At 41.1% G+C, this 27102-nt stretch overlaps 1 protein-coding gene across 3 annotated transcripts in view; it reads right to left on the reverse strand.

Annotated features, from left to right (window-relative positions):
• Positions 1–615: 615 nt before the first annotated feature.
• The window catches only part of NAPEPLD (N-acyl phosphatidylethanolamine phospholipase D), a 42340-nt gene continuing 15853 nt past the window's right edge, over positions 616–27102 (reverse strand). For all 3 annotated transcript variants that reach the window (XM_079785970.1, XM_079785971.1, XM_079785972.1), the window contains exons 2-5: positions 22262–22565; positions 8601–9247; positions 5746–5860; positions 616–754 (exon numbers count right to left, since the gene is read on the reverse strand). In XM_079785970.1, coding sequence (XP_079642096.1) covers positions 626–754; positions 5746–5860; positions 8601–9247; positions 22262–22565 — 1195 coding nt within the window. In that variant the 3' untranslated portion in view covers positions 616–625. The remainder of the gene's footprint in view (positions 755–5745; positions 5861–8600; positions 9248–22261; positions 22566–27102) is intronic.

The following is a 27102-nucleotide window of genomic DNA, read 5'->3' on the forward strand; positions in this document are numbered from 1 at the left end:
TTGTAAAATATTTCCTTGCAGCTATATTTGTACTTAGCAGGTCTGACATTTAGATTAAAAATAGAAAATTTCATAAATCACATTCTCATAACCATACTCCCTTATTCTGTCAGGGCTTTTGATTTAGGGACTCTAGGCATGCAATAGAAATATACTGTTCCTTTCTTTTTTAAAAATTGTCTTTACAAATGTAACTTAGCCTAACTTCTTTTAGGTTTTTATGCTTAAAAAATATATCACTTAATATTTGGCATGTAAGCTACTCAGAGTAAGAAGTGCTATAAGCATGTGAGAGTCAATTTTATCATCACTCTAGTGTGAATGTAAGAAATAGGTTTATGTGAGCATATCTAGGTATGTAGACAGGCTTGACTAACCTTGCAGAAGGCCCTTAAGAACAAACAGAAATGAGTCTTTTAAAAAGTCATTTTTAGCCAATTCATTACTTAACCATACCTGAACTCTGTGAACTGGCAATCGTATTAGTAAAGTTATTACATAAAACATAAAACAGAAACTTGCAGATGTAAAGGAAGTTCCCAAATGTAAAAAATCATAATCATGAATTTCGTAGTCTTTCAAATTTATATCAAATTTATTTCACTTAAAGCTCCTGTGCTCCTATTTATTCAAAGCTTTCTTCATTGGTATGTAGGTATCTTGATTCCCCATGCTTCAAGACAAAAAAGTCTTCATTCTTAAGTCCATACCTTTCTAGAGCCTCATTCAGTTTCACTGGAGGCTCTAAGTAATGCTGGCAAAGGACAGAGAGAGGAAAAAGTGCAAAAAGATTAACCATACATGTATTTGGGGGATATTTCAAATAAGAATTCAAACTAAAATGACTAACAACTCTACTTAAAATAATGCCCTTTTCATTGAAGCATTAGCAAATGAGTTAATCACATTTTCTAATACAACAGAGTCATTAATGTTAAGTCGATGGAAACGTCATACTTATCAATGTAGCCAAACGCCATGTATGTCAAATTTGGTTCCAACTTAGACTGAACATCATTAAATTGCATGAAATCTGGTCACTATTTCACTGCATGAAATTTCAATCTAAACGGAATCAATGCCTAAGATAATATTAGAGAATTAAATATTACCAATATCTTTTAATATAGAAATTTACATTGTATTGTAGGAGTGTTGTGTGTGTAAGCAAATGCTAGAGAAATCTTTCTGGCAGAAGAAGGGTTGTTATCCTCAAATCCCTAGCCACATATTGATACTGTAGTGCACAGGGTGAAAGAGGGACAGAAATAAGACAGGTGGAATGTCCCTTTGTGTGTGCACCTTTTCAATCTAAAAAAAAAAAAAAAAAAAGTGAAGACAACACACTGCTGCAGAATGTTTTAACCCCGTGGTCAGCAAACTGCGGCTCGCGAGCCACATGCGGCTCTTTGGCCCCTTGAGTGTGGCTCTTCCACAAAATACCACGGCCTGGGCGAGTCTATTTTGAAGAAGTGGCATTAGAAGAAGTTTAAGTTTAAAAAATTGGCTCTCAAAAGAAATTTCAATCGTTGTACTGTTGATATTTGGCTCTGTTGACTAATGAGTTTGCCGACCACTGTTTTAACCTATCAAATGTTTTCCAAATAAACTGAAACCACCTGGATATGGGTTATTCTATCTACTGATTTAAAAGATATTTTAAAAAACCACCTCACCAGTTTTTCTCTTTTGGTCTAAATCTTTACATTGTACAATTACTACTTTTCCCCTTTATTTCAAATGGATTTCCCCCAATTTCAATTTTAAAATCTTGTAAAATGTGGAAAAAATCAAAATGTCTCATCCAATCACCAGGGGGCGGTCTGCCTCCACCCTTCACAGCGAGCACCCTTTGAGCACCGCACAGCAGTCAGGCCAAGGGACCTGGCAGCACCCTGGGGTTTGCAGTCTAATACAGAGCCAGAGAAGAAATGAATAAATAAGAAAACAGTATCTGATCTGAGTGGTTGGTATATTCTGGGGACAAAATGTGGGCAAGTGTGGGATGTGGAGGTTTCATTTTAAATACAGCAGTCCAAGAAGTTCTCTCTCAGAAGGCGATATTTGAACAAAGACCTGCTAGGACAGAATGCACAGGGCTTTGCGGGCGATTGTGAGGGCTGTGGCTCTGACTGAGGAGGATGGGAAGCTACTCGGCAGAAGAGTGACATGGTCTGATTCAGTGTGTAAAGGTCACTGCCCTCTGCAGTGTTGAGAACAGACTGTAAGGGACAGCATGTAGCAGTGAAGGCGATGAGAAATGGTCAAAGTCCTAATATAATTGGAAGGGTGAGCTGATTGCATGTGGGGGAAAACTGGGTGGAGGGAAGATATGAGAGAAAGAGAAGTCAAGGTTTTGGCCTGAGCAACTGGAAGGAAGACTTGCCATTTACTGAGATGTATGAGAAGTAAATTTGAGGAAAACTCAAAATTTGTTTTTGGGCTTAGATTTTGTACCATTGTTAAAAAATATAAATGGAAATATAAATGTGGATTACGGGAAAAACCTGAGCTATAGAGGGACAGTTGATAAGTGGTATTTAAAGCCATCAGACTGATGAAATCCCCACAGGAGTAACCAGCTAGAGAAGTCCCTGGGCTGAGTCCTAAGGTACTCACTGTTTAGAGCAAGCATAGCGAGGAACTGGCAGCAGAGACTAAGAAGGGACAGCAGGGATATACTAGAAAAATGAGGGAAGTTTTCTGTCTTAAAATGCACAGGTTTGGCCCTGGCTGGTGTGACTCGGTTAGTTGGGCATCATCCCATAAACTAAGAGACCACGGATTCCATTCCCAGTCAGGGCACATGCCTAGTTTTTGGGCTCAATCCCCGATAGGAGACATGCAGGAGGCAGCTGATGGGTGTTTTACTCTCACATTGATGTTCCTCTCTCTTCCTCTCCCTTCTCTCTAAGAATAAGTTTTTTAAAAATGCACAGGTTTGCTAACAGTTATTGACCACACAAAGTTCCCCCCCCCCCTCCCCGCTCACTTCCAGATTTATGGCTATGTTTAGAGGGTCAGGGATGCCTTTTCACTAAGTGCTGAATAACTTAGGTTTTAACATATCACCAATAAAATGTAACTTTAAATCAGCACCTTCAAGGCATTGCCCTTGAAAAATTATTTTCGTTTGAGATTTCAAAATGATGAAATTCTTTCCCACTAAAAAACAATTTGTTTTAGCCCCATCAGTGTGGCTCAGTGGTTGAGTGTCAACCCATGAACCAAGAGGTCACCAGGTCAATTCCCAGTCAGGACACCTGCCCAGGTTGCTGAATCCCCAGTAAAGGCATGAGGAAGGCAGCTGATTCGTGTTTCTCTCTCCCTCTCCCTTCCTCTCTCTCTAAAATCAATAAAAACTTCTTTAAAACCTTGTTTTGTTCAATTCTTTTCCCTGTAAGTCTTAGCCAACAATATAATTACACAATCACCTTACACTAATTTCTTTGCTAAGCTATAACTTTGATTATAAGCTGTAACTTGGTATGGATTTTGATGCTAAAATATCTGAGTTTCTTCATAGGTCAATTCTTGGCTGTTTCAAACTATCTAGAAGAGGGGGTGGGGGCACCTCTTTTCTGCCAAGGGCCATTTGGATATTCATGGGCCATACAAAATTATCGACTTAAAAATTAGCCTGCTATATTTGGTCAAACATTTAATTAACTCACCCCTAATGCCTTGCAGGGCCAGACCAAATGATTTCACGGGCCTAATATGGCCCTAGGGCCGGATGTTCCCACCTCTGATCTAGAAGATAGGCCCAGAAGAAGGGCCTAACTGAGCTTACGAGTGACTGGAAGCTATCTCATAGTGGGAGCACTTCAGTCCCCCAAGAGAGAGAAATACCCACGGCCCTGGGGCCCAACTGTATAAAGCAAGACAGTCCATTCGAGGAGAATAAGTAAGTGGTGGAAGCAGAAGCTCCCAGCTTAAAGCCAATAAGGGCCAGGAACCGCCCAGACAACTCATACATTCCCATTTAAGGGTTATGCTTTATGATCTATTCCAATAGAAGATAAAGACCCTGGTCATTTAAAGAGTTAACAGCTAATATATCTACTTATATGCAAATCATTTTAAAGTGTTTACAAATCAGGCAAAACATCCTCCCCAAAAATGCTATCTATAATTTAACAAACTCATGGTTGTCAAGTTTATGCAACGAATGTCAAAATGTGAACAAATTCCAAATTGCTAAGTGAGTTTTTATTACATGTTTCATTAAGAAAGAAAGATGGAAGTTAAATTTTTTAACAGAAATAATTCTCGAAGGCTGAATAATACATTAACTCATGAAGACTGGGGTTTTCTATCTTCTCAGTAAAGAGCACAACAATCACTGAAGTTAAAAATCTAGGTGTCATCCCAGATTCCTCTCTGCACAGGTTTAATAAAATAATTCTAAGTCACTGGCATATATTACATGTGGACCATATATATGCATATATCTCTATATGGAACACACACACATGGAATAAATGCCACCAAATATAGTGGTGTACCAATGGAAACCAATATCAAACTTCCCCCTTCTTCAGGTACAAAGACACATTCTCGTTCATCCTCCCCATCCCTGTGGTCATTCATTCCATTCCGTCTCCCAACAGTGTGGCTCAGGATTGTTGCATCACGATAAGGGAATTTTGAGTGGGGGAATAGGCAGTGGGCAGGCAGTGTAATTTTGGAACAAGCTGTAACCTAGGGAAAGGGCAGGCCAAAAACAGGACGGAAAGGGAGTGCTTGACACAACATGAAAACGGTTCCTGCCCTGGGATGTGGAAGACGAGAAAGCTTTCTTCTATCCTGCTTGATTCCAGAACTGGCTAGTAGCGAAGTTCTAGGGTTCTGCTACCTTAAGCAAAAAAATCAGTTCTTCACCCAGCCTGTGTGGCTCAGTGGTTGAGCATCTACCTATGAGCCAGGAGATCACGGTTTGATTCCCAGTCAAGGCACATGCCCAGGTTTCAGGCTCAATCCCCAGTGTAGGGGGTGCAATGGATGATTCTCATCACTAATGTTTCTACCTCGCTCTCCCTCTCTTCCTCTGAAATCAATTTTAACTTTAAAAAATCAGCTCTTCTATAAGTCTGTGAGTAAAAGTACCATTTCTCCCAACACCTGGCACCTAGCAGACACTGAATCGATGTTTAACATTTCTAAAATGTTCTAAGTTGTCCAGCCTTACTTCCTCCATTGCCCTCCATATGACATCCATACGCTGGCTGAACAGAATTCCTCACTATCACCAGGTGCTGCTTCCGATCCTACACTCTGCCCTTTCCTCTTGAAATGCCTTCTCATGGCCAAGTTCAAATGTCACCTCTTCCATGAAGCTCTCTCTCCCTGATCCCTCCAATCAGTAACTATCCCTGATTCTGAGGCCACTTACCCCTTTGACATCTGTTTTAGAGTTATTATGTACAGGTCTTACATGTTCTAGAACAAAAGGCTCCCTGAGAGAGAAGACATGGTGGTTCATTTTTCTGTTTCCCATGACTACACTCATTTTTTGTTATATAAACACATGCTTCATTACAGAAATAAGTCGAATAGCATGCAATGAGGGTTTTTTCACTATATAAATACTGTTTTACTAATTCATGATTTACCACTTCATGTGATGACTATGAATCACACAGGTTCTGATTCTAGTTTGATCTCTGAACACACCAAAGGGAGTGGTAATGCCTGAATCTTATCATAGATCAAACACACCAGTTATTTTTATCACAGACTGACCTCATTTGCTAAGGCAAAAGTTCCCCAGTGAATGGCCACAGATTTCTTTGTTTGAACATCAATGTGAATCCTTACAGCTTCTTCTGGGTCCACATGCTGGTATTTCATAAACCACCTGATGAAACACAGCAATTTATTAATTCAAGCCTTTGAAATATATAATGACTGCTTCATCTAATCAACCTTTAAGATTCTGCTCAGGAAAAAAATCACAGTAGGCAAAACCATCTCCTTTAAGTCTACTTTTTTTCAGGAAAACTGAAGCAAAAATGTTTCATTTACAAACTGCTATACAATAGATAAGTCTCAAGCAAAACTCTCCTTTGAATAGTAAGATTTTGTGGTATGTGTATTTTGACTTTACTGATGATTTATTCTGGAAATGTCTTACTGTTACTTTAAAAAGTAGATACTTTGCAATCCTGGTATGAATCAAAACAATAGGAAAGAATTAGAAACTAAAAGTCTACTTGTAAAAGAACATGAAAAACTTGCTGAAACAAATTTTTTAAAAGGGGACTTACGTAATACTTTCAACAATAAAGATTTAAATAATAAAAAGAATTAAACAAAGAAAAAAAACTTGCTAAATTGAAAAGCCAACAAAAATTCATGTATAATATTTAAAGATCAGGAGCAAAAAAAACACCCCAATTACCACCTGAGGATTTTATTTAAACAGCATACAACTGAACAGTGAGGTGTTTGGGTTGGACAAGAAGACAGGGTTCATGAGGGGGATAATCAGAGCGTAGGAACACTGAAAGGCTGCCTAATGCCTTGGAAAGGGCAGGGAACACTTTCAGGAGAAAGAATTATTATTTCTGATAAAAAGGAAAGTGTACTATCTACAGGCAAATCCTTTGCTTTCCTAGCCGTTAGTTTAGAAGAGGAAAAGAAACATTGTCTTCACATTATTTATACCCCGGGTCTGCTACTGCCCACTACTGCTGCAGCCAAGTCGGATGGACAGGGACTAGCACAGGTGCTTCTGCACTTTATGGGACACATCGTGGAGCAGCTCATCCGTCTCCCACAGCCAGAAGGTTGTTCCTTACTGTAGGAGCTGCCAGCCCTCGGGGAGCCTAGACACAAAGACACTGTTCTCGGTGGCAGAGGAGAGGCACTGCTCTGCCACAGCTCCTGACACTCAGGACGCAGGGCGAGAGGAGAACAGTTACTGGTGCTTCCGTCCATTTTTTTAAATTCCTACTGCAAATCTAAGAAACATACTCCTTTCTACCTTCACGTCTATCTGAAATAAAGGTTTACTCCAGTGCAAATGTCAAACAAAAACTCCAACTTCTAACGGACTTGGATAGAAACATTCCCAAAGTAAGGATGACATCCCAAGCCTATTACTGAAAGTCATTTTTTGTATAATCACCTTAAATATATAGAGTTCTCTAAAGTTTTGACAGATAACCTAATTTCTAAAACTGTTAATACTAAGCCGTGATTACACAGTAAAAGCTACCACAATTTACTTTTCTTAGAGCAAATAATGTCCCCCCTGTCCTTTTACCACCTCAGTAACGAGACAACTCCAATACAAGCAGAAAGAGGGAATTACATGAGTGAATTTATTTCGTCGCATATACTAGTATAGGGTGGCCCCAAAAAATGTATACACACTTTGAATAATTATTAATTCCAAAGGGTTAAATCTGAAAAGAAAGAAACAACAATTGAGCTATTAGCTGTTAAGTGTGTATACATTTTTTGGGACACCCTGTATATAAGTTTTCATTTTTCTACATATGAACACTTATTTTCATAATTATAAATGAGATATTCTAACATATTAAAGACATATATTGAGTAAAGATCAGTACCATACAAAGTTGATTTGTAAACACCTTGGATGATGTTTTGAGATGTTTTATTAGAATTCAGAATAAGAATTAACTGGAAAAGTGAAATTCAAGCCCTATTAATAATTTAAAATAAATTTTTTAAATAAGGTAAAAATATCTAGCCACTTGAAGAAACTAGAAAGAAACATAAGTGGGAGAAATGAGCATTAATAAAGACAGTTTTAGTGAACTTAGAAAGTTAAATAAGTAAAACAAAATCAGATGGAAACCAATGATCAGGTTTGCTCAATGCACTGTGTTAAGTGTTGACTTTGTTACTGTTAGTTTTTATTTTCTCTTAACTTGTGCATATCAACCGGAGTTGACTGCAATCTAACTGAATTATTTGAAATAACTTCTCTTTTCCTTAAATAGACAGGATTAAGGAAAACACGGGCAGTGGGTCTCCTAGTTCTCAAAAGTTCGTGTGTCCTTGATCCTCTCCAAAGACAGCTGATGAGTATGTAGGTTGGAAGGCAAGGGGCGAGCAATGCAACAATGTCATTACCAGACTGAATTCAGTGCTGACTGAAATGAGACCAACAAGCGAGTCATGCTATGGGCCCACTCCTGGATTTCCTCTGGTACACACAGGAGAGCTCCAAAACGCTTTGGAGCGAGGGTGCATTCCATGCAGCGAGGAGTGGTTACAGAAGGAGAGTACCCTCCAAGTGACAGGAAGAACAAGAGTTAGGGCTGATACTGGCTGATCGGCTTAACTTCAGCCAAAATGGTGTGTGAAGTTCTGGGCTAGGTACAGAAATTTTTTTGTTGGTAATGTAATTTCTGGTTTTGAATAATTATGTAACTAATTTAACTGATTATTTAAAAATTTTAATTGAATCTGACCTAACCCCCAACCAACGTATAACAAAGTCCACCAATAAAATCACAAATTACATGGTATCACAAAATCATGACTACTTTACTTTGACGTTCAGTTAGCTTATTCTGGTATAACAATAGCCAGAATGTGTGTTTTTTTGGAAGCACACGTACCTTGGTGCATATGCTCCAATGGGAATAGCTGCAAGGTCAAAAGGTCCAAATCTTCTTCCTATCTCTTCAAAAGCAGGGCAATAACCAGTGTCTCCTGCGAAAAAAAACCGATTCCAAGGGCCCAACACAGACCAGCTGCCCCACAGAGCCTTGTTGTCATCCAATAGAGTCCTTTTACACCAGTGCTGGGAAGGCGTAAAGACAAAGGTGACCTTGTCATGTCCGGGGACACAATTCTCCTCCCACCAGTCCAGCTCGATCACATTCTCACAGCCACATTTCTGCATCCAGTCGAGGAGACCCAAAGGCACAAACCACCTCAAGTCATTACCAAATCGCTCATTCAGAGAGATGACAGAACTGTAGTCCAGGTGGTCGTAGTGGTTGTGACTGATGAGGACCGCGTCTATGTGGGGCAGCTCACTGACAGAGCACGGAGCGTGCCGAAAACGCTTTGGACCCATGTGCTGCGACGGTGAAGCACGAGAGCTAAACATGGGGTCTGTGAGAAAGATGAGCTCATCCATTTCCACCATTACCGTGGCATGTCCCAGCCACGTGACTCTTAAGCCAGCTTCGCTCACTCCAGCTGCTTCAGGGTCATTGACAAAATATGGCTTAAGCACAGGGAGTTCCTTATCAAGTTCCTAAGTGTACAAAAAAGGAAAGCAGCCCTTAGAAAAAAATTAAAAGGTCTTATGTCATCACAGGACATATTTGACATAAATAATAGAAAGAAGAGCTATTTGGGGAGAACTGAAGTCATTCAATAAATCTGCTGTTTTTGCTTTGCTCTTGAAAAGGCAACTTCTTTCTGGATCTGCCTCACTAATCATGACAATATAGTAATGTAAGACACTCTTAACCCCAAATGCAGTAAACTAAGGAAAAATTAAATTTAAAACGGAGCACTGCTGAATGTACTAAATGTTTTCAAGGCTCTCTTATGTAAGTACTAGTAGCAGACGGGCCCAGCTGCAGTCACTTCTGCCATTTCAGGGGCTAGTGCATTTACTGCTTGACACAGATCAGTCCCTAAAACAGTAAAGAAAACTTACAACCATTTATTTACAGATCTTGGATCTGAGACATGAATCTGACTTTCTGAGTAGAATTCAAATCAGAACATTATGATGATTCCTGGGCGGATCACAATCAGACCGTTCTCCTCATTCTTTCTCCTAAGGTTTTCTATCATTGATCAAACCAAAGCAAAACACGGTCCCTGCCTGAGAGAAGCTGATCATTTCGGGGGGGGGGGGGGGGGGGGAGCAGATGTAAAACAATAACTACAACAGAATATGATATGTTAATCCTTTTGTTATTCTGCATTTTGTCACCGGGTTAAGCTAGACCAAGAAGCAGCTGTGTTTTAGGGCCTCGTGTAACAACTTCACCCCTCCCTTCCACTCACCCCAGAAACACCGCTCAGTTCTCAGTGACAGGAAAAGCTCTTCTCTGGAGCAACTGGCTTTATGCACTGGACTGTCGCTGGGAAAACTCTGAGTCCCTGCTTCCCTTTTCACTTTGATGAGGAAGCTCAGAGTAAACGCTGAAGCTGCCTCCAGCATCGTGCGGGCCGCGATGGAACATATTTCTATCCTAACTTTATTCTTGACTTTATTTTCCTTTCCTCATAGTCCACTTGCTCTTATATGTTCATCCATCTGCTTTTACTGCAACATGTATTTTTATAAGCTGCTGCAAATCCATTTTGAAAAGGGTCTGGCACTGGATAATTAACTACAAGACATGCTATACAGCCTAATAGGAAGGAATGAAGAGCCCTGTTGCCACAGGTATTACAGACACCATAACCTGGGCGAGTTCCTGAAGAATGATGAGACGTTCATGCTGCAGAGAAGAGGAGGAAGGGCGTTTCAGGTGGAGAAAGTGCCTAAGCAAAGGCTGAGCCGAACAGGAGCTGGCGTTTTGGGGGAAGGGGACAAATTAAATCTATAAAGGATCAGAATACAGTAAGAGCCCTGAATGCCATACTCTACCCAAAGACAATGAGAAAGCATCTTTTTTTTCTCTTTTTTCTTTTTTTTTTTTTTATTGATTTCAGAGAGGAAGGGAGATGGAAGAGAGATAGTAGCATCAATGATGAGAGAGGATCACTGATTGGCTGCCTCCTGCACGCCTCCCACTGGGGGTTGAGCCCACAACCCGGGCATGTGCCCTTGACCGGAACCAAACCTGTGACCCTTCAGTCCGCAGGCTGATACTCTATCTACTGAGTCAAACTGGCTAGGGCAGAGAAAGCATCTTAAAAATAGAAAAAGACGTGACCCAATTTCTGTTTCGAGAAAACACTGTCAGAGTGAAAATGATGACCTTGGATTGTGTCACAATAGCTGCCATGGGTGATGAAGACCTGAACAAAGGAGACAGCAATGAGCAGAGACGAGAGGGCAGTTGGAGAAGAAGCTGGTGAGGGCAAAGTGAGAAGTCACTGAGAGGGTCTGACTGGGAAAAGGACCTGGACAAGAGGAGCAGCACAGCTGGAGGACAACAAACACTTCGCTTAGCCACCCTAAGCCTTGGTTTCCTCATCAGTAAAAGGGGTATAACAATTATACCTACACTCATGGCTGTGGGGACTGGCTTATGGTGGCTGGCACACTGGAAGCACTCCTCAAGATTTCCCGAAGAAGAAAGCCCCACCCCTGACAACCAATCAGGCACCAACCCTACGGCTCTCTTACCGTGGACCTGTTTCCGTTCTCATAGTAACTAACCTACCTAAGTAACAGCCCAACACTTAAAAGTCCTAATTGCTTAACTGTCTTCCTTCAACTCAATCCATAAACAGCCACCTCAAAAGCTATCTACTTATGGTATAACTCTCTCCTCTGCTGAATAAAATCTTCACTGCTCTCTACTGCTTGACAGCACACGCCTCACCTCCTCACCCAGCAAGCCTCTTTGGACTCCCCCAACCCCTTTCCCAGCTATTTCATTCAACTCTACACTGTGTTCCAACTACCCCGAGACCGCTCTCTGTTCCCAGACTGAGCTGGAGAGCCCGGCACAATATGGATCCCATTTCTCAGGTTGAATGTCTTCCCTTCCATGCCCATGAGTCCTTAATCAAACTGCACACCCTTCATGAGGCTGTCCCTGGGTGTCCACTGCTGGAAGCAAGCACTCCTGCCTCTCAACTTCATGCCACTTAGCTCATGCATCAGCTATGAATATTCTGTCTTATACCCTGGTTAAATGTATACAGGATGTATTTATGTCTTATTCAACTCAGAATCACTCACAGTGCCTGATTCAGTGATGAAATACAACATCTACACTAATAAAAGGGTAATATGCTAATTAGACCGAAGGTCTTCCGGATGTCATTCCTGACAAAACCAGGGGCACAGCCGGCCTGCAAACCCTGGGTAGCCCCAAGCCCTGGCCAGCCCCACCCCCAGCGGGGATCCCCCACCCCAATCCAGGGCCCCTTCAGGGCAGGCCAGCTGGCCACCACCCATGCACCAGGCCTCTATCCTATATAATAAAAGGGTAATATCCAAATTGACCCTAATGGCAGAATGACCAGAACGACCACTGGACAAGTCACTATGAGGCGCACTGACCACTTCTTGGTTACTTTTCCGGCCAGCAGGCTACGATCCCAATGGCCACCCGAAGCGGGGGTGGGGCCGGCGAGCGGGCGAGAACAGCCAGCCTCTTGGTCCCTTCCCCCGTCCGTCAGGCTCCGATCACCCGATGGTGAACAGGGAACCAGGGGTGGGTGGCGGGGGGGAGCGGGGCCAGCTGCAGGCAGCTGGGGAAGATGGCCCTGACCGCAGGCCAGGCTTAGGGACTGTACCCGCGCATGAATTCTGTGCACTGGGCCTCTAATGTGTTAATAAAATTAATTGGGATGAATGATAGAATGAATGTAAATTTTTCAAATCAGTTCTCAAAGTTAGTAATCAGAGTTAGTGAATAATAATTAAATGCCATATAGTGTACTTATCAAGAATTAAGGAGAACCCTAGTTGGTTTGGTTCAGTGGATAGAGCATCAGCCTACAGACTGAAGGGTCCCAGGTACAATTCCAGTCAAGGGCATGCTCCGGGTTGTGGATTCGATCCCCAGTAGGGGGCATGCAGGAAGCAGCCGATCAATGATTCTCTCTCATCATTGATGTTTCTATCTCTCTCTCCCTCTCCCTTCCTCTCTAAAATCAATATATATATATATATTAAAAAGAATTGAGAAAAAGAGAATCAAGGAATATAAATTGAGTACCTACCATATGTTAGGCTTCATATTAGGCACATAATAATGATGATGAATTATCTAATACAGGGTGGGGCAAAATAGGTTTACAGTTTTGAGTTCACAAAACTGAGTTTATTGTTGTAGTATTATTTATTAATTATTGTATTATTTTTCATATGAACAACTATAAATGTACTTTTGCCCCATCTTGTATATCAAGTAATTTAGTGTAACACAAAATAAAATCACATTAACAATAGCTACCATTTATGGAGTGCTTACTATGTGCTAGACACTGTACTAATTGCTTCATAAAATTTTTTAGTTTAATACCAACAACAATACTGGACGTAGATACATTAAGTATCTCCAATTTACAGGTGAGAAAACAAAAAATTAGAGAAGTCACAATATTCATACAAGGTAACCCAGCAGCTAGCTTTCACACACACTGTCTCTTACCATTATACTACTCCCAAATATTATCTCAGATGGGAGAGAATAAGGGCACAAGGAAGTTTTGGAAATGATGGATATGTTCATTATCTTGATTGTGGTGATCATTTCATGGGTATATACTTATTGTCAAAACTCATCAAATTATACTTTTTGAATATGTAGAACTTGTATTATATGTTTTTTTCTTATTTTTTTCCCCTTTGGAACTTGTATTATATTAATAAAACTTTAAAATATGTTTATGTGGCATCATGTTTAAACAGCACATCAAAATACCTATAACAAAATTCCCTGAAAACTGTTGCATTTTCTTTTTCCTGAGCTTAAAAATGATTTCAGGTTTAGTATCTGGTATTATGCATAGACTCTTGAATGGAAACAAAACCTGAATCGAGCACCTCTGGCAGCCTCGACTTGTTCTCCAAACAAAGTATTAACAGGTAAGGTCCTGAAAGAACTGTCACAAAGGCCATACTATCTAATAAAGAGGGAATGTGCAAATTGACTGTCACACCATCACAAAGATGGTGGCACCCATGGCCACAAGATGGCAGCACCCAGTCCCCTCAGCCCCGCCGGGGGGGGAGGGGGGAGGGAGTGGCAGGCACATGGTGCGGCTGGACCCACCTGAGGGTGCTCCTTGCGCTTGCCGCTGGAGTCCCACAGTCCTTTCAGCCCAACTGGGGGAAGGGCGGGGGGGGGGCAGGCAGGGGGGGCGGCAGGCGCATGGTGCGGCTGGACCCACCTTCAGCCCTCCAGCCACCCAGGGCCGGCCGGCCCTCAGCGCAGAAAGCCTCGGATGTCGGCTGCCCAGCTGCCTAGGGCCTCCCGAGGCTCAGGTAACCAGGGCTGGCTGAGGCTTGTGTTGCTGGCAGTGGCAGCAGCAGAGGTGTGATGGGGGCGTCACCTTCCCCTGATCACTGGGTCGCCTCCTGCCCCTGAGGGCTCCCGGACTGTGAGAGGGGGCAGGCCGGGCTGAGGGACCCCCCCCCCCCCCGTCCAGTGCATGAATTTTCATGCACTGGGCCTCTAGAATATTATGATCCTTATTTTTATGAAATATCAGAAATAGGCAAATCCATAGAGACAGAAAACAGACTAGCAATTTCCAGGGGCTGGAGGAGGGCAGGGGAAATGGAGGGTGGTGACTAAGGACATGGGGCTTCTTTTTAGGGTAATGAATATGAATTAGATTGTGGCAACGGCTGCACAACTCTGAGTGTACTGGAAACCACTGATTGTACACTTTAAGCAGGTCAATTTTGTAGTAGGTGAATTATATCTCAATAAAGCTGTTTTTAAAAAAAGTCAAAGTACTGACATCTGAATTAAGCAACCACACTTTTCTCGTGTTCCTTTCTCCATGCTAAGACCATCACAAATGAGCAGCTTATTTTAAAGAAGTTGATCTCTAGCTACTATCCCATAAATATGACTCAAAGAAATAGTCTCAATTAGATTCCAAAAAGAAAAATAATTTTTTTTACTTAATCATCAGACTTGGAAAAAGCACGCAGAATGGGGGTTGGGAAATTCTTATTTATTTGAGAAAACCAAGCACTCACTTGGCATTCTCTTTGCTGGATGGAGATTTTTCTTGCTGGTCTTCCTTTTTTTAAGCTGCAAATGGGAAAATCCCTAGGCTCATATTTAACCAGTATACCAGTTAATATTTCACTTTTCTTGGGGAAAGGGAAAAATCCTAACATTCATTCAACCACTAACCTTTGCCAGTTGCTTTAGGTGCATTATGTCATCTAGCCATGTGAAGCAGATGTCACTGGCATTTTACAGATAACAAGACCAAGGCCAAGTGGGGGGCCACTCACTAAGAAACTCATCAAGGTCAAATAACAAGTGTCCAATCAGGAGTGGAATCAAGGTGTTCCTGACACTAAAGAACCTCTCTTTTCATTAAACCATAATTCTTTCCATGGCATAAATTATATTAACTTTAAAACAATAAAATCCATACTCTTGATAATATTATTTTAAGAGTATGTGTTTGTGTGCATGAGTGAGATAGATTTGATGAAAATCTGTTAAATACTAAAGTATTTTAAAGTGAAATTAATAAAAATTTGAGGAAATCTGTCAGATATAAAACAAACAAAAAAAGATGATACACATGAGAAATAAAAAGAAAACTAGGGAGGATTGATCCTGGAGAGCCATATAATAATTAGTAGTTGATTTTGAATGGAAAGATGGAAAGAAATTTTCAAAGAAATATAAAAGAAAATTTCCTAGAAGTTAAGGAAACAGACTTTTACACCTAAAGGGCCCACCAGGCATCAAGCACAATGAATAAATAACCACACATCATGGTAAAATTTCAGAACACTGATGCCAAAGAAATGATCTTTCTCAAGTTTCTACAGAAATAAAGGTTTCTCCACAGCAATACTAAAAATAAGGTCACAGAGGTAAGGCTTTCAAATTCTGAGAGAAAACTGTTTCCAAACTAAATTTCTATACCCACACTATCAGTTAAGACTGAGAATAACCTGGCCAGGTGGCTCAGCTGGTTGGAGCATCATCCCGTACACCAAAAGGTTTCGGGTTAGATTCACAATCAGGACACATACCTAGGTTGTGGGTTCAACTCCCTGTTGGGGCACAGATAGGAGGCAACCAATCAATGTTTCTCTCTCACATTGATGCTTTTCTCTGTCTTTCTCTGTCTCTCCCCCACCCACCCCCTTTCTCAAATCAATTAAAAAAAAAAAAAAGCAACATATACTCAGGTGAGGATTTAAAAAAAGAGTAAAAATAAAGACATTTCAGACAAGCAAGGTATCACAAATTGACTTCCCAAGTACCTTTTTCTCAGTAAGAATGTACTCCACCAAAATGAGAATACATCCAAGAAAGAGGAACAAGTGGGATGCAGGAAACAGCCAACACTGAAGAGGCTGCGGAGCCAAGATGATGGTGAAGGGAGACCCGAGAACGAAGCTGGCAGGGAGCCTGAGATTATAGCCCAGTGCTGAGAGACCACCTGAGGGGCTCCCTCAAGAAAACTGTATTGAGAAGAAGGGAAATGACCAGTCAGAAAGTTAAGCAGATGAAAAAAAAAAGAAGTATCATTAAACCGAGGGGGGGAAAGTATACATGGCCATAGTACACTGTTCAGTTAGTTCATCACTGAAAAATATTGACATATTCACAACAACATATATATTTGCTATTGTTGTTAACCCTCATTCAATATTTTCTATTGACTATTTTAGAGTGAAAGGGAAGGAGAGGGAGGGAGGGAGGGGGAAAGAGAAAGAGAGAGAGAGAGAATCATCTATGTGAGGGAGACACATCGATTGGCTGCCTCCCCCACATGCCCCGACCTGGGCCAGGATTGAACCTGCAACCCAGGGATGTGCTCTTAACCAGGAATCGAACCCATGACCCTTTAGTGTGCAGGCCAATGCTATAACCACTGAACAACACCAGTGGTTGTTCAGTGGTTATAGCATAGTCACAACAATATAAAGAGTAAAGGGCAAGTTCAAATATAACCATGGAAAAGAGATGGGGAAGGAGAGAGAGTTAAGCACAATAGAAAATGTGAAGGACCACAGAACGAAAAATACTGCACATTTCCACATATTAGAGGTATCAAAAATAGTCAAATTCACGGAACCAGAGTGATGGTTGCCAGGGGCTGGAGGGAGAGGGAAGTGGGGCTGCTATCAATGGGCACGAAGTCTCAGTTAAGCAAAATGAAGCTCCAAAGACGACTGTACAGAACTGTACCTATAGTCACTACAAGGGACACTTAAAAATTCAAGCTAGATCTCAAGTGTTCTTACTACAACAAAATTAAAAGAAATCTAAAGGCAAACTCCGGAGGAAAGGATTGACAGTGTTGCCTCTGGGGATAGTGACGGAGTAGCAGGGACTGGTTAGGAGACTAGTATTTGTCTAATAAGCCTTTCAGTACTACAACTTTTAAAAAACTGAATACATGTATGTATTCTCTTCATAAAAATAAAAAAGCAACCTGCTCACACATACTATTGGATAAATAGAAAATAATTGGTATGTTTCATTTTCCCAAAGGGCACCCTATTCTTCAATATCATACAGCCAAAGATTATATTTTCAAAGAACTTTCATGTGTCAGGTGAACAAAGAACAATTGCAGTGACCTACACGATCTTATCCTAACTTTATAGACAAAATAAGAAAAGGAACTCCTTGAGGGACTGTGATAGAAACAAGGTCCCACACTGGATAAACCTTGGGCTGGAGTCTGGTTTCCGCAATCCAACCCTGGTGTCCCACTTTCCGACCCGGCCCTGCTGTGCAGCCTCAGTTCTGTGCCTCTCACACTCGGACGGACAGTCCCCTGCTCACTTCCACAGCAGTACCGGGTAAGGACAGCCTCCCGCGCCTCATGAACCTCAGGAGGTGCCTGTCTCCGCCCTCTCTGAGATTCTCTAACGGTCCCTTTTTCCCTGACTGCGGGTGACAATAACAATCGGGCAAGTCACTGAGCCACCGGCAACCGCACACAGCAGTGACAGCATCTGAACAATGCCACGCCTGTGTACTGCACAATGCTCTAAAGACCCAGAAAAGGCAAATGTCAGGAACAGGACAGAAATGTTATTAAAACAGAAACAAAAGGAGACATATGTAAAACTTTAAACAATAAAAAAAAACTATGCCCTAACCGGTTTGGCTCAGTGGATAGAGCGTCGGCCTGCGGACTGAAGGGTCCCAGGTTCGATTCCGGTCAAGGGCATGTACCTTGGTTGCGGGCACATCCCCAGTAGGGGGTGTGCAGGAGGCAGCTGATCGATGTTTCTCTCTCATCGATGTTTCTAACTCTCTATCCCTCTCTCTTCCTCTCTGTAAAAAATCAATAAAATATATTTTAAAAAAGAAATTATACAGCTCTATATAATCATACTTAACCAATAAAATATATTAAAAAATAAATAAAACTAAATAAAAAATATGTATACAGATTTCATAGAAAAAATTATTCTGGTAAAATATTTTGATTTAAAAAAAAACAGAAACAAATGTATGTTCCATTCAACATGTAGCGTTGGTGGTATAGTGGTGAGCATAGCTGCCTTCCATTCAACATGTAAAATTTGTACAAAAATAGTCTTTGAAAATGATTTGTAATCTGTAGACTTAATACCTGGGAGATGTTGTGATATGTGAATCCCATTTTTTGAGGTATGGGGTCTTCCTTCTCCAAATAGATCTGATCTTCAAAGTTAAAAAAACACATGCTATTCTCTGAGACTGCTACTCAATTGTGCAGCTCTGCTAGTGACCCCTTTTCGTTGTATTTAGACCTGTTCTACTCGTTATTTTATACTTCAATCATATTTCTTCCAAAACACTTTCATATTTATGTACCTAAATAAATAGGATATGAATTGCATAATATATAGTAATTATAACCCAGTACATATCATAAAATCCCCCTGAAAACTCAAGCACCCACCTGGCATCATACACAGATAATACAATATTACTGACTGATTACATGCTGTACTTTACAAACCCGTGACTATTTTGTAACTACCAATGTGTACTCCTTAATCCCTTCACCTTTTTCACCCAGTCCCCACACACTCCTTCCATCTGGCAACCATCAGTTTGTTCTCTGCATCTAAGAGTCTGTTTCTATAAAAACAATAATTTGAAGTTGTGTTTTATTAAACTCTAGCCTCCCAATGCCTAACAAAAACAACTCCCAGAGATGTGATTAAATTCTAAACTGACCTAATAATCTGAAACAGGTGTTCTTTACATGGATCTTAATATGTTTTGTTTTGTTTTTCCAGAAAATGTCTTATTCTATCAGATTTAGGAGTTGGTAAAAATAATTTTGGCAATTTAAAGGGATTAAATATGGAATTAGTTACAGTTATCTCTGAAAATAACAAGTTAACATGCATTTGACCTGGTTCTAGGCTTTTATTGGAACAAAATATAGGTAAGAGATAAGAAATAAAATATAAATTGGAATAGGGCAAAAGTGTCTTCTTTCTCCTTTTACGTGATGCATATTTAAGTGGTACAGATTGAGACCTACTTTCACATTTTCTTTAAAAAGAAAATCTTCTGACTTAAAAACAAACAAAAACTTACACTTCATTAAAGAATGTATGTAACACTCGCCCGGCCGGCGTTGCTCAGTGGTTAAGCGAGGTCACGGTTCGATTCCAGGTCGGGACATATGCAGGCTTGACCCCCAGTGTAGGGTATGCAGGAGGCAGCCAATCGATGATTCTCTCTCATCATTGATGTTTCTATGTCTCTAGCCCTCTCCCTTCCTCTCTGAAATCAATAAAAATATGTATTTTTTTAAAAATGTAACTCCCACTTCCATCACCCTTCCTTCTCTGCTTTATTATTCCTCAGAATCTAATCATTTTTAATATTCCACAGAATTGACTCACTCGTTTACTGTCTCTCTCATGCACTAAACCTCAGGTCCAAAGCAGCCAAGGGTGTGTTTCTGCTTTGTTCACTGCTCTACCTCTCGCACCTAGAGATTTCTTTAGTTATTGACACTGGCTCAATACATACTCACTAAATGAATGAATGAGTAAATGAGTTAATGGACTGGCTTGAAAGGGTCCAGAAACTCCCTAAAATTATAGTAAAAGGCAATGTGATTATGCGCATGTATATGTTTCTCTAAGAAGAGGATCCACAGCTTTCATCAGATTTTCAAAAGGGGCCAGTATCCAGAAGAGCCTAGGTGTCCTAGCCAGAAGCACTCAGAGTAGATAAACGGCCACTTGCTTGGCTAAGTAGCTGCAATACTTCTAAATGACAGTGGTGCTTTCTGGTGGAGCTGATGTGCTTGAAAGCAAGAGTGAGATTCGAAGACACTCTGAGGACCATGTGGAGACTGACAAGGAGACTGATTAGGTATGTTAGGAAACCTTAAATTTGTCTTCTATGGGGATCAATTATATGGGGTACAGTTCTCGGTTCATGGAATATAGCCAGGATATTTCCGTACCAATCAGAGAATGTGAGATCTTCTTGGCTTACACTCTCATAATGTAATATGGCGGGGTTAATGAGAGAAGAACTATTCCCTCTCATTACCGTAAGGGAGGGAGCCTGGACACCTGAGCTAGTGAGGAGAGAAACGATGAATGACCTGAGAAGACCCGGACAGGCTATTCCTCCCTCCTCCGGTCTCCTTTCCGGGGAAAGGTTAAGGAATTGGGCATTTTTTCACATGTTCCCTAAAAGGGAAAAGAAAGCTTCCCTTGAATTATGGGCAAAGGTCTAACAGCCCGGTGCAAAGCCATCTCTGGTAAAAGGCCACAGCTTTGTCATCACCGTGTCATCACAGGCCAGTGTGTGGAGGGAGGTGCCAAGAGGCAGCCGTCTGAGACCACAAGAAAAGCCCCGGACAGAACACTGCATTGGCGTGCTTGGAGCAGCAAGGAAAATCAAAGGAGTGATTTCAGACGTTTCCTTCACCCCAGAATCATTGGGTGAACTGACCATGAAGCTAGAAAGTAATTTAATTGCTTCAGAGAACACATGAGCAGTATTGTTGTTAATCCCTAATTTTACATCTTTCAACTGTTCTCCAAAAATAAAATTGTTTGGGAAAGCTTAAACACACACACACACACACACACACCAAAAAAATAAAGGCTAAGGACCACTGGCCTGGCGAGTTCTCAGAGATTCGATACAGTGTCTAGAGTCTCCAAATTTTAGACTGCAGGGATGTCCATCTGTCTTCATGGGGTCACTCCCTTCCTCTCTGAAATGAAATCAAACTAAATACACCACTGCTATTTCTGTATGTTTACAAGCTGTGTCTCAAAAACAGGAAAAATTTACCCCAATATGCAGCCTACCCATCTTGGCCTCCTGCCCTAACCCTTCTCTTCACAGCTCAACTCCATGCTTCTTATTTCTCTTCATATGGGGTTCTCCAGAAAAAGATTTTTCTTGTTCCTCCCATCCTCAAAGTTGAAACACAGAACGAGGTTTTATCTATTAATGTCCTAACTCATTCTAAAAAAGTGCTGGTAAGATATTCACATTAATCAATTCTGTCTACTAGGATTAATACTGTGAACATTACTTAGCATCAAAATGACAATGTCAGTTTATCCCATATCCTTTAAAGAAAAGTAGACACACATACCCAGATAAAATATTTACCACCACCACACCCATCCATCCACCCACTGCCCCTCCTGCCTCTCCCCACTGCAGATCAGGCCTTCAGGGCCCCCACTCTTTTCAACCCATCCCCCACTCCCAACGTCAAGTTCTTTATCTCTCAACTCCTCATAAAGCCTGAGGCTGATGGAAGAGTGGCCAGGGGAGATAGGACACAGGAGAGGGAAAGGAATCTAAGAAAGGAGAAAAGAGAAAAAGGTGCGACTGTAATTGGGAGCCACCCACCCCTGCCAAAGTATAATCTGATTCAGCTAATAAACCTTATGCCAAATGTTAGTAAGTTTTAGTCTAAGTAAAACCAGCATATGTAAAGGCCAATCATTTATTGCCAATTTTAAAGATCGGAAACGGTTATCTGAGGATTTCTTTTATAGCTTTAGCAGCTTTATCCAAGGATGAAAACCAAGTGCTCTTGGGCCACGCCCTAACCCTCATAAGACACATTCCAGACACACGTCAGGTTATTCCTTTCCGGAGCACATCATGCACTTTCTTACCTTTGTACCTTCTCCATGCTGCCTAGAAAACCACCGCCTCTAAAGTACTCTGCTCCCACCTCTAGTTGCCACTAGATCAGTGCTAAGCTGGTTATTCATACATGTACTCTACTGTTAAACCATGAATTTGAGGGTACCTTATTTACTTTATCTCCCCAGAACCTAGCCCTCTGCTTTATCACATAAAAGGGGCTCACCTAACTAACTTGAGTGTCATAAATTACGTTATGTATATGTGTGTATATAGCGAGTAAATACACAGCACGCGAAAGGGCCAAACGCTACCTCTTTGGAACTTGGAATGCTGCTGTGATCTTTTTCCATTATCAGCCATCTGAGAATATTTGGGATAGAGAGACTTTTCCACGTTGGCCAAGGATTAACAAATCTCCCATCCTTCCCTCTCTCTGATTTAGTTACATCTTCCTCTAGTCTGTAATCCAGTTTGAAACTTTTCCTGGAAAACCTAGAAGTACTTCCTCCAGAATTCCGTGCAGAATTTTGGCGTTTTCTTACTACTTCTTTAGGATATTGGCCGCTTGTCATCAGGGACTGGTTGCTTTCATTTTCATCCATGTCCTTTGGAGAACTAAAAAAGAGGAGGAAAAACACTGAGTTTAATATAAAGGCATTAAAACATATTACATAGTGTGTTTCTTAGCCAATAAAAATTTCCTCAAACTTACAAAAATATTATGTCCCTATTAACTCACATTTTCTTCTTGTAAAATGCAAGTTTAGAATCCAGTATTACTGCATGCTAAATAGAAAAGATGTTTACCAATTCCTGCCAAACCTTTTAAAAATCCTTATCAGCAGTAATCAAAAACAATCTAGTCCACCAGCCAGCATTTAAACATGAAATTTTCCATTTCGATGACATCTTGTAGAATAAATTAAAGCATCTTCATGAATCTGTAATATTTTCATACCTGAATTTTAAAAATATTATTGTTAATAACTTAGTAAGGAATACCTTAGTTCCTTGAGGATACCTCAGTGATTCAAGTGATTTACATAAGACCCACTAGGCCTAGTCATTTTTACTTTGAAGATTATCTGTTTCCATGCCCCCTGAAAAGCACAATGAGTCCAAATCACAAGAAAGGAGAAAAACAATATATTCAGAGGCATTTTAATAAAGTAGTTAAGAGGTGAACAATACAGATTTGAATTAATTCAGATTTAGAACTGCAAAGTCCATGTGTAGCCTAGGTACATTTCCTGATCTCTCATGTATAAAATGGAAATAATAACACTTCCTGCTTGTGGGGTTTATTGAGAGGATTTGAAAAGCTAACACATGTAAAATACTTAGAAATGTGTATACAACAAATGTAACACATATGTATGCACATGATAACAACTGCTGTTGCTGACCTTGTTATTACTGCTGCCACCACCACCACTTAACGCAAGGCACTGAAATCCTTGATTTTGAACTATATACTCCAAACACAAAATGATAAATAATGCACTAAGAATATGCATTCATCTGCCATGAATTTCATTTCTTTCCTATTTCCTAAACAAATATTTGCTTTCTTTCTAGTTTAAATACAATGCATACACTTAATACACTATAATCCTAAGGAAATAAGCACAATAACGGAAAGCCAAATATTATTTTTATGACTTCAGTAGTGTTTAAATAGAAATATTATCCAGGAGAGAAAGGGAAAGAAAACTTTCACTGAACCAAACTTTTTTTTTTTTCAAACTGTTAGGAGTAAATAGTCTACAGACTAGAGCAGTGGTCGGCAAACTCATTAGTCAACAGAGCCAAATAGCAACAGTGCAACGATTGGAATTTCTTTTGAGAGCCAAATTTTTTAAACTTAAACTTCTTCTAACGCCACTTCTTCAAAATAGACTTGCCCAGGCCGTGGTATTTGTGGAAGAGCCACACTCAAGGGGCCAAAGAGCCGCATGTGGCTTGCGAGCTGCAGTTTGCCGACCACGGGTCTAGAGAATAATCAGTGTTCAGAAAAGAAACCAGAGCTGACAAAAGCACTCGCTGCTGCTCTGCTTTCTCTGTTTGTGGGAGAACCTAGAAGCTAAGAGAGTCTAACGAGCTTTATATCTTGGGCAAATAACTTAACCTTTCTAGCCCTCAATTTTCTCACCTGTTAAATCCCTACTTACCTCATAGGGGTTTCAGATGATTAAATGACATAACACACATAAAGTGCTTGTCATTCACCAAATGTTAATTATGTTTTTCCCCCTTTCCCAGCTAACTGGCCACTCATCTAAATTCTTTAAATTCTATTAGAAAACGAAGTGTCTGGCTGAGGTATGCCCATTCTTCTCATAGAATTGCTCCACCCGGGTTACTAAGTTCAGGCCCAGGCCTTTCCAAAAGGCAGAAACAAAGACCACCATCCATGTGAACCCCACTTCATTTAACAGAGGTAAACACACAAGTTTAGAGACAAGTAATTCCCAAGATAATATGTCTAAAAGATGGGAGAGCAATTTGTGAGATGCGTGCATAAGTCTGCATATATACACATATATTCACATACAGGGTGCCTCCAAAAAATGTCTACACACTTTAACAACTGACAGCTCAACTTTCAAAATGAAATGTATTTTAATAAACACTGTCTATATAATACACATGTAATTCTACCAACTATAGAATAAATTTTGGGCTCATTATTTTAAACAATCAGAGGATAGGGAGAAAGGAGAAAAGGGTATTTGCAATAAAAAAACACACACAAAAACAAAGTCAAAATAGGGCTTTCAGACAGCATCCTCTTGCCTAATGCAGCTGGGACATAAGAAGCAAGAAAGGCTTGTAAGAGTCGAGATGATAAAGGTGTAAAGGATCATTAGCCAGTGGGACTAGATTGGGGGCCTGGACTGAGACATTAAGAGGTTTGGCTACACTGTAGGCAATGGAGAAAAACTGAAGGTGCTTAAAAAGGGGTGTGTTTACAGAAGACAATCTAGTAGCAGGACAAAAACAAAGGGGTATGGATAAAAACTGGAGCCAGGAAGACAAATTAGTGAGTAGGAAGCAGAACAATCACTAATAGCGAAGCCCTATGCTACATGGTCTACACATTTCATTTAAACTACTGCTCCCACCAAAATTTCAAATAGGTAATGTAATCCCCAGTTTTTAACTGAAGCTCTGAGAGGTAGACAGCAGTCACTGAGGAGGCAGTGACAATGAGAAGAGAAAGAACAGAATAAACCCAAGAGGCAATAACGAAGCCAAATCACTGAGACTTCAGAGTCTCTGGATAGTCCAAAACTTTGTGCAATTTGTAAGGCAGGTGGGGGTGGGGTGGGGGTTACAAAAGTGGGAGGAATCAGAAGTGGCAGCACCAGATGAATGCATATTCTTAGTACATTATTCAAAGAAAAGAATGAGGGGAAAGCAAGTATTTTGGAGTATGGCAGAGAAGGTGGGTTCCGACCCAGAGCGTCTGAAGTGGGGTTTGAGGTCATGGGGAAGCAAGAATTCAAGCAGAAGTGCTCACGGACACCCAGAGGAAATGGATGATGCTGGGATCCAGGTTGCTACGGGGGGTGATAAAAGTGAGAGTAAGATAACACAGAGGTTTCCAGGAGCCTGGAGAGTAAAATGAGAGTGAGAAATGGTTTCAGCGCTCTGTTTTCTCCCTGAACAATAAACTTTTTCAAAGTTGTCTATTCATGCTATCCCCATTTTCTCACCTCCCATCCACTCAGGTTCTCACCCCAAATCAATCGGGGAGGAGGAGGGGGCGGGGAAAGGGCTCTTTATCAAAATAGCCATCCTCTCTTAACATACCCCCTCATCCATCACACACACAAAATCCACTCTTCTGGGGCGATCTTTTTAAAGGAAAATTGGGTGGAAAACTAACAAAAAGGGGAAACCTCCAGAGCCCTTTGGTCTCAGAATGAGGGCAAAGTTCAGTAAGATGGTGTGTTTCTAGCCCACGTTCACTTCCGAACAGTGGCCTTCGCCTGTTTCCTCAGGGCCACTACTGCTATCACAGAGCCGGGCACACGATTGTTTAAAATATCCTTGGGGTGAGAGGAGGGAATGTATGGACGCAGATATTCACAGGATTATGAATTACTATGAAAGTTGTTCAAGCAACACAAAACGTTGGCATTCAGACACACCATTTCACACTATGCACTGTTAAGTGTGAAATGTTGGGAAGGAGCAGAAGGACATAAAAACCTGAACCGTGACAATCTGGACTTGTTCTTTTGGAGGAAAAGAACTGGAAGTCCATTTGGTGAGTGTGCAAAAGGTACTCCAGGGACAAAGCAAGCCTCAGCTGGGGGGATGTATGGAGCCTGCCCAAGGGCTGGGTCACAGCAGCCTTCCGGTCACGCGGTAGTGGATACAGCCACAATCTCACAAGACTCATCCTAAATGACAGGAAAACTAGAAATGGGTGTGGACAAAAAAGGGGTCACATACTTACTAAACCTGACAAGCTCAGGGGAAGTGGCATGGTGGGCCTTACAAACTCAGAACCTGAAAGTAGCCACATGGTTACTAACTACAAAGTGAGTCATGGCTGGCCGTCACATCCTAGGCCTGTAGCTTCCTTGACAAAGGTCAATCTTTACCTTAAGTAAGCCTATCCATTGTCTTTCTGCATCTAAGATAACATACCCTTGGAATGTCAAAGTCACCCCCTTTTTCCAGACCCCTCAGGCACACCCACAGCACCAGAGCAGGAGACCACAGAGCCCCTCATTGTTCTTTTCCCCATATACCATCTCTGCGTGCTGTCAATGTTACTAGTAACTATGCTACCCCCACCAACGTAAAAGGAGGTTTGTCTGTCTGTTGTACTCTTGATCCAATCTCAGAGATTTCCCCACTTTGCTTTCTTCTGCCTCCTTAATCTATCACCAATGAATTTCACATACCCCCTTAGGTCTCCTCCTTTGATTGTAAAGTATAAAATAAGCTGCAGCTCGGCCTGTGTGGCTCAATGGTTGAGTGTTGACCTAGGAACCAGGAGGTCACAGTTCAATTCCCAATCTGGGCACATGCCTGGGTTGGAGGCTCAATCCCCAGTAGGGGGAGTGCAGGAAGCAGCTATCAATGAATCTCTCTCATCATTGATGTTTCTCTCTCTTTCGCTTCTTCTCTTAAA

This window comes from Cnephaeus nilssonii (assembly GCF_951640355.1).
Source record: "Cnephaeus nilssonii genome assembly, chromosome: 12".
Lineage (NCBI taxonomy): Eukaryota > Metazoa > Chordata > Mammalia > Chiroptera > Vespertilionidae > Cnephaeus > Cnephaeus nilssonii.